We start from the raw sequence: 9098 nt of genomic DNA, 5'->3' as shown, positions 1-9098 counted from the left end.
ATTTTTATTCAAAAATTCAAACTGTATTAATGAAAATGTACTCCATAGTCCATTCTTTCGTACTTCTATTTTTGCATTCCCTTTTGTTAAAAATACAAATTGCACTATCGAACATAGATTTGCAACACCAATCTTTCGAAAATGATATAGCAGAGTAGCAGACATACAAATTGCACAATGAAACATAGATTTGCAGCCCCAATCTTTCGGAAATGATATAGTAGAGTAGTAGAGATAAAAATAAACATAAATCTTGTCATGTATATCACAGCAGAAAGCCAGAAAGTTAACAACTCCCCATTCTCCAATCACACGTGAGCTACACATTTTCTTGTGTAGCACTCTAAATTCTGGAACAATGATAGTAAAGTAGAAAAATGAAGACGAAGAGATCAGAGAAGTCATCGCTTTAAATGAGAAGGAATAACCACCACTCAAAGCTAGATAATTCACATGAGGGGCCTTTCATCAATGATAATGAAACTTCAAAATCAGATTCAGTATATGAAATTGTACTTGGAGTAACCATAGAAATATTTGAAATAAATCGATATTAAGTTTGGACAATATAGTCATGCAATAACGCATCTAATCTGATAAAACTACCTGGATGCATGCTAAACCTACCGTTAATTTCGATACGCGGCTAAACTATGATCAAGGCTCAAATCAAGAAACGGGTTGGGTTCGGGTTTCGGGTTGGATTTGGATTTGGGTGAGAACCCACGAGTGATGAACCCAATCAAGATGGACTCTGATCCTATCTTTGTGATAAAGAATCTCGTCGCCGGTGGTCTCGAAGTAGACATAGTAACGGTTCCCGATTTTCCCGGTGATCTTGCCGACCCACCAAACGTCATTGTCGAAGGCGTCCACTTCCTCGTACATGTCAAAAATGGCGGCGTTCACTTGCGCCGGCTGCGGCCAGATTTCGGCGCCGGGAACCGCCTCCGTCAGCGGCCCGGAAAAGTCGTCCGTCACCAGAGTCTTGTATTGGACTACGTAGCCCTTGTCGCCGGGCAACTCACACACCACCATCGCCTCGTAGTAGGATCCACAAAGCCTTCCTCGTTGCTCGCCACCTCCACCGAGTCGCCCCTCCGGTACCCCACCGTCTGTAGAGTCCTCATGGTTCTTGATTTTTCGGGAGAAACCGATTTTGAGAGAGAGAGAGAGAAAAAAGGAAAAATCCGGCTCAGACTTCATAATAGGAAAACCGAAAACTTTTTTTTTTTCGAAAACCAAAAACTTAATTCTAATACGAATTATAATTATAAGCAATAGTTTATATAGAAATTAAGGAAGAGAGAGAGATAGAGGTGAAAAAGGTAAGAAATTAAGAGGGGTGGGGATGGGGAGTGGTTTAGGAAATTTGACTGATTAGTAGGGTGATATATTAATTATATTATTAACAAAATAAGAATTATTTTAATTTAATTATATTATTACTAAAATGCCCTTCAGTTTGGGCGGGAAAACTCTTTCAGGCACTTCTGTTATTATATATATATAGATAGATAGATTAGACACACTTACCTTCTTAAATTGTTCGATGAGACTTTTTTGCAGGTTACCTCTGATTTGTGATGACTTGCCCGGTTAGGATTAGGTGGCATTACTTACCTGGCATGAAAATAATAAAAAAAATTGTAGCTAATTGAAATCTCCTTCCAATCCCAAGGCCCGGTTAGGCCCGCAAAACATGTTCGGCGGTTTCGGAGTAGGCGGATTCTTGTAGAACATTAAGCAATCTGTGCAATCCTTTTCCTTGAGTAACAAATCGCGGTAATACTCATCGGAAGAAGCTAGGGTCGCGATGCAATTTGCCGCCTTTTCTTGCGCCAATGCCTTTCTTGAAAATATCAATTGCAGTAAAACGGGAATGGCTCCTTCATCCGCTAATGAAATCCTGTTGGATCTGACCTTTGAATGACATATCCTGTTGGATCTGATTCAAAAAATATTCTAATTAATAATTTGATTAGCATGCTTCATAGTTGGCATAATGTGGTCTAGGAACATCTTGTGCCATGGAAAGTAAGTACATTTGTCCTTACTCCCCAAACTCATACATATGATACTATAATAAATTGCATATTCCAAAAAAGATTAAGAAATAGTCAATGAAGAATCAAAAGCAGGCAATAACCATTTTTCACCTTTATTCCATCAATAAGATGGCCTGGCATTAAGGTTGTTAGCGAACAGAGCTTTCGACAAACTACTCGTGTTCGAGCTCGATAAGCGTTCGTTTATGTTCGTTTATTAAGGTAAACGAACATTAACAAACAAAATTTAGAGCTCGGTTAATAAACGAACAGAGTCTGAACAGTAGTAAGCTCGTTTGCTAAGTGTTCGCGAACAAGCTTGTTTATGTTTGTTTAGTAGTGTTCGTGAACAAGCTCGTTTGTGTTCGTTTAGTAGTGTTCGTGAACAAGCTCGTTTAGTGTTCGTTTAATAATGTTCACGAACATGATTATATATATATATATATATATATATATATATATATATATATATATATATAATTGTTTGTAAATACGTGAATATAGATTATTTATTGTTCACGAACAAATTGTGTTAATGAACATGTGCAAGTGTTTGGTTATTAAGTGTTCACGAACGTGTTTATGAACGTAAATGAACATGTTTGTGAACGTGTTTGTTAGCGTTTGCGAACACATTCGTGAACCTGTTCGTTAACGTTAACGAACACGTTTGTGAACATGTTCGCGAACGTTAACGAACGCTTAACCAACGAACACGAACAGGATTTTCAAAAACCTTAACAAACGAACACGAACAGGAACACCCCAAAATCCTTAACAAACGAACACGAACAGCCTTCGTTCGTTTATGCTCGGTTCGTTAACAGCCCTACCTGGCATGCTTCCAACCAAAAGAAGGAAAATAGAAGCTAGGCTAGGTTGAGTGGCTGCATGTCCCTTAATCAGACCAAATAATTTTAATAAGGGATTAGGGAAGCTAATTTATCTACATATGTGCCAAAAGCCTTGTTGACTGATGAAACAAAGTGAAAATGGAGGGGCTGTTAAATCAGCCAAAAAATAGACAAAGGAGAAGAATTTTAAGACTGGCTGTCAAGAACAAAAAATATTAGTCTGGGTTACGAAAATTACTGGGAAATTTGGGTAAAGTATAATGATACCATTTTCTCCAAATATGTAGTTCAATAAGTCTAGAACATACATAAAAAATTTCATAACAATCCAAGTAGTAGAAGCATTTATTTCAAATTATTTTCCAAAACTGGTCAAGAGAGAAAACAAATTCTGGACAGCACACTGTCAATGTCAAAAATGTAATTTTCTGTGTTTACTCGAGGATATAATTGACCGAAACTTTTTATGGATATCAAGTACTACATGTTTAGGTTCTACTATAAAAATTTCAAGTAAAAAGGAGTTCGGGAAGTGGTTTTACAAAATTAATCTTTCGGACTGCGCCAAGCTGAAATTTCCTGGACAGAAACTGACTAACAGAAATTATTGGCCAAAAATATTTCGTTGCACATTAACTATCTCTGTTGAAGGTCATCGAAAAGGAAATGTGATACCTTATTTCAACTTTTCCATTTGAAAAGAGAGAATAGTGACACCAGCCTGAGGACCATCAAAAGTGGAAGACCAGCATCATGAAGAGGAATGGAAATTATTTTTGTAGTGTACTTTTTAAGTCCCTGTGTATAAATATATGGGGAAAAGGGGTAAGAATTTGCACAAGCCTAATTTATGTTAGATATCCAAGTAACATGCCTCAATATCAATTAGTGAGACGTATATATAAAGCCAATTCAAATATCAAATTTAGGCATTAACATAACAACAAATATATATAAATCATTTACTTCTAATATTCTTTAGCATATTGAAACTAGCAGACTTGTAATAACAGCCAGACCAAAATAACCTGAAGTCCTAAACCATTAGGATACAAAAGTTTATTGCAGGAATGTTGAGGGCATGACTTTGGATAGTAATATGTTGCCAAGTGTATTTTAAATACTAGAAACCATGATAAATATATATTTCTTCTTCTGATGGATATAACGCCATTGACAAAGCAATTAGAATGCATTCATTTAATAATGTAATTTGAAAAGCAAGAATTTTGTCCCACCCCTGGTTTCCAGCACATTATTCACTGCAACAAATTAGTTATGAACATAAACCTTTGAGTCATTGCATCTAATTCCTCCATATTTCTTCCTATGAAACTTCAAGGATGTCAAGCACCTTGCCATAACAGGATGCCTTGAATTGAAAGAACAACCAACCTTATGCTTTTTCAGTACTTGTGATAATCAACGGAAGGATTTCACACAATTGTATTGAAAGAACCACCAACCTTTGTGTTGTCGTCTGCTGAAGCTTGAGGGCAGTTGAGGTCGTGAGGGATTGGGGAGCGCTGGAGATGGAGACTGGACAATGTCATGATCTTCACAATTTGTTTCATTTCACATGCCAAAAAGGAGTTTGGTCTATCATTTTCTTCTTAGATACTGCAAGACAACAAAATAGCTAAGGGAGTACATAGTTCAGTGCAAATTGGCTTTTGGACAAATTTAACCAGAAAATGAAACTGAAAGCTTAATTTAACCAATTGGTATGCACAAATTTAAACAGAAAATGAAACTGATCCTTTGGTCTGGCTCAATGAGTTTATTGTCTGGTTCAGATTGGCTTTCGATTTCCTAAGCATTATGAATTTGTTTAGAAAAATTTGCTGCAAAATCCTTCCAGTAGTAGATAGAAAGCCAAATATTTGAGTGAAATAAACCAAATTGGCAAATTCACAGTTCATAATCCTCCACATAATAAGCATACAACAAAACATTGTTCTAAGCTAATAACTAACAAATTTCAAAAAATAAACATACAAAAAACCATAATCAAAAGATGAAGAAGATTATAGCCAACAATTAAATCCCAAAAAATACCAAGCTCCAAAAAACTGAGTGCAGCTAGCTTTTTAGACATTTCACCAAATCAAGAGTTGAAATTAATGGGTTGAAATCAATGGGTTAGCAAGATTGTTGAAAAGGAAAACTCAATAACTCATTTATCACTGGATTCATTACGATTAATAAACTATGAACAATTAGGCATACATTGCAACATATTTACAACAACACTAGCAAGTAGCAATATATTCTCATAGAAAACTGACCAGCAACCACCGCATAGCTAAACTACTTCATAAAACTTAAATAAGGGTGTGTTTGGAAGCCCAGAAAATGATTTCCGGAAATCATTTTCTGGGCTTGGGGTGTTTGGCAACCATTGGAAAACCCAGTCAACGGAAAAAAAAAGGCCATTTTGGTGGAAAATGGGGTTGTTCACTTGTGGCGGACTGGTTTCCGCCAGCAAACCTTGCTCTAGTTTCAGCAACAATGCATGTTATTTTATTTTTTATTTTTTTTTATAATTTATTTAGTTATTTATTTATTTATAATAAATATTAGTAGTTTATATATTTTTATATTTTAAATAAAATAATAAAAATATATAAATATATATTTCTACTCATTTTCCGGAAAATGAACCAAAGACAGTTTTCCAGAATGCAACTAAACACTGGAAATCAAACTATTTTCCGGAAAATGACTCATTTTCCAGAAGTCATTTTCCTGCTTTCCAAACACACCATAAGTTTCAAACTGTAAACTTAAATTGCAAATAGAAATTGCAAACTGACCTAGCTAGTAGCCACCTGCCCACCTATGCAGGCGACTAGAGATAGAGAGGCAGAGCCGTAGTGCTGCAGACGACCATCAGGCAGTGACCACCGTAGAGCTGCCGGAGGGAGTGAGGACTACGAGGCAGAGAGACGACCAGAGGCACACTGCAGAAGCCGGTGTCGATGCAGAGGCGACCGCAGAAGTCGACCAGAGAGATGACTAGAGGCGGATGGCGAGGGAGTGAGGCCGGTGATCAGCGTCGATGCAGACGCGGAGTGTCGACCGACGTCGATGCTGAGGCGAAGTGACGAATCATTACTCGGCGGGAGACTATATTTTGAATTGGATTCTAAAGTATTACAAAAAAAATGCCGATTAGGAAAAGACATGATTACTCCTAGCTTTACATGATTACTCCGTAGCTTTTCAATCATTATTAGATTGATTAGTTTTTATTTTAAGACATCAATGATTAGTTATCCATGATTAGTTATTAATGTTACGAATGATTAATTATTAATGATTAATTGATGATTAGATGGGTAATTGAATGGTTGTATGATTTTCTAATTATTTGGATTGATGATGATAAAATTATTATTTTGGCATACTTGTGCAATAATTATTATTGTGAGTTAAAGATAAGATAGTAACGCTAAAACTTGTACGATAAATTTTGTATTTAAATTAATACAATTCAACATATTTAATATACATCTGTAAAATAAGGCACTTGTTTCATCCAAAAATTTAGTGGTGTCCCCTGCAAGTTAAGTTCATGAAGTCTTGTTAAAACAATAAATTCAATGGCAATATAAATTAGGGAAATTGCATATATGTTTGTACCTGGGGTCGTAATGCCCTGAACCAATTCCACACAATGTTGGGCGGTCGCGCCTCGTTGATTGTCGTCGCGGTTGTTCTTGGACCGACTGAGGGAGAAACTCATCCATTGACGGTAATTGCAATTTCCTACCACCTTGATAAGATAACTCTCCTATTTGAAAGTCCTGTATTGGGTGATGCGAAGGCATATTGTTGTATGTAGGATGAGCTTCATAATTATGGATGTGATGTAGGGCTTATTGATAGGATGACCCAGGTTGGGTGGGGTCGTACACTGCACTCGCTGGGGTCGTATAATTTGAATATTGAAATGAAGGCGGAGCGAATGAAACATCCCCATACTGTGCATATGGTGAGTACTCTCCAAACTGGGTAGTAGTAGGGGTCCCATACGAACTACTAGAAGGGCTCGACTCATCCTCATCAAAAGAGGAACTCATCGTAACGGGCAACAAATTGTCCCTCCTAACACAATCATCCATACCCTCATCCTCTTCATAAACGGGCAACAAATTGTCCCTCCTAACACAATCATCCATACCCTCATCCTCTTCATCTTCCTCTTCATTAGCTTGACCTGCCCATGCATTTCCCTCAGCCTGGACGCCTGGATGCATAACACGCCCATGCCTACCGCCTTGTCCCGCACGCCCCTACCGTTGCTCCCTATTGTGGCGACGACCTTGAAACAGTTCATTTGGGTTAGGGGCATTGTTAAGCATTTCATCAGGGACATGCGCTATATATGCCAACGGGGATGATTGTATCAAGTCGAACACACGTTCGGTCATCTCCACAACGATATCATTATTATCACCATCATCAAAGCGCCTCCTTGTAAGACCCACGCTCCGCAACTCATATATCTACGCCACAAAAAATATATAACACATCAAAATCGTAACATAATCATGTTAAACGTATGAATGTTTAAAAACAACACATACTAACCAATTCAGTATAAGCGGCAGACTGTGGCTGATAACCCTCACGTACAGTATGGGTAAGATTACCAATCATGCGGCGCCCACACTAGTGGTACCACCTCTCGTAGGCATTGCTTACAGTACGTTGACCCTCAAGCACTTGCATTTGGATGACACGGTTCGATGCATCACATAATCCATATGTTTATCTAGCCAATTTGGAATATATCTCCCTGACCGTCCGTCCAAATCTGTGCATCATACCATTGCATCACAACGTTCTTTAGAAACGAGATAGAGGCGCAATAATATACTACGGCCATCTTCCTTACTCTACAACTAATTAATTATCCTTGTCGTAAGTGATTTTGTATTTGTAGATTTTTTTAACACTATCATTTAGAACTATTCATTTACTATATAACGTGCTCATTTATGTTCTTCGTTCTTTTTACTAGCTTGCAATAATCAAATACATTTGCATGATGTTAGCGAATGCACTATTACGTGGTTCGCCATTCAAATCGACTCTTCGAAAATTACGGTATAAGAATCTAATTTTTGTGTTATATATTTAAATTGTTTAATACATTCAAAACAATTCGTCGGTCCCTATCTTACCTATACTATATATATTTTTTTCAACGTATGAAAATTCCCTATTGTATGCATTATCATCTAATGCAACATTTTACAACAAAAGCAATTTTGTTGCATTACACTGTGGCAATATAAGTTTTAGTCGAAAACATGCACTTTACATAAGACATTTGTGATTTCATGATTGAAAATCATTTATTTCCCAGAGACATTGTGCTTTTTTGACATCGGAGTTTTTCAAGTTTGAAACTTTCTTCTATAAGAGCTCCTTCTACAAGCCGCGGAGAAAATTTAATCAATATGGCCCATCTGTCAGCCATCGTCTAATTGAAATCGGTAACATAACACTATATTTCATAAAATTATATGTTATATTTATTGTAACTACATATATTAATCGTAATTTCTTTACATATTAGGACAAATAAGTATGAGCGCAAGATCTTCAATACCATCAAGATTTGAGTTTGAGCAACTAGAGCGATGTAGTTCTTTGTATACAAATTTCTGTACATTTGGAGCTGTAAGAACATTATATACATTTACTAACTAATTCCAACGATATGATTACTTACCAACATCTTCTTACTCAACTGTAGCATGATCGATTGTGTGAGTTTCTCAACGACGCTAGTGTCTTAAACGGACGACCGCTTCAAATTATAGTCGGGGATAGAAAGCTACGGCTCTACTTCAATCAAACATTCTACATTGAACACTGAGAGCAAATAACTGATCATTTTGAGATTAAGGTGGATGATGACGTTGTATGCTTCAATATAGATGACAACGTCGTACTCATGCTAGTTATTGGTAATGTTATGTTGAGAATATTTATCCGTGGTCAGTTACGTACACTATTAATGAGAACGTGTACGGCGAAATTGAACGATTAAATTGGAGCAGTGAAGAATACATATTATCTTTCTTTTTAACTTGTTACTATTGTCTTATTGTTACTATTAACCACTTATTAAATATTATTATGTTATATAATTACAAATTCTTAATATAACTAATAATTA

At 36.6% G+C, this 9098-nt stretch overlaps 1 protein-coding gene across 1 annotated transcript; it reads right to left on the bottom strand.

Moving 5' to 3' along the window:
• Positions 1–669: 669 nt before the first annotated feature.
• On the bottom strand, positions 670–1038 carry LOC116003922 (protein AGENET DOMAIN (AGD)-CONTAINING P1-like). Its single transcript, XM_031243862.1, has one exon. It carries the CDS (start codon positions 1036–1038, stop codon positions 670–672), a length of 369 nt encoding a protein of 122 aa, XP_031099722.1.
• Positions 1039–9098: the final 8060 nt, after the last annotated feature.

The sequence above is a fragment of the Ipomoea triloba genome, chromosome 14, assembly GCF_003576645.1.
Source record: "Ipomoea triloba cultivar NCNSP0323 chromosome 14, ASM357664v1".
Classification (NCBI taxonomy): domain Eukaryota; kingdom Viridiplantae; phylum Streptophyta; class Magnoliopsida; order Solanales; family Convolvulaceae; genus Ipomoea; species Ipomoea triloba.
The sequence above is the reverse complement of the archived record's forward strand: the minus strand, read 5'-3'. Positions and strand labels throughout refer to the sequence as shown.

Coding starts and splice junctions, on each gene's coding strand:
- LOC116003922 (XM_031243862.1), bottom strand. CDS start 1,038: ATGGTGGTGTGTGAGTTGCCCGGCGACAAGGGCTACGTAGTCCAATAC.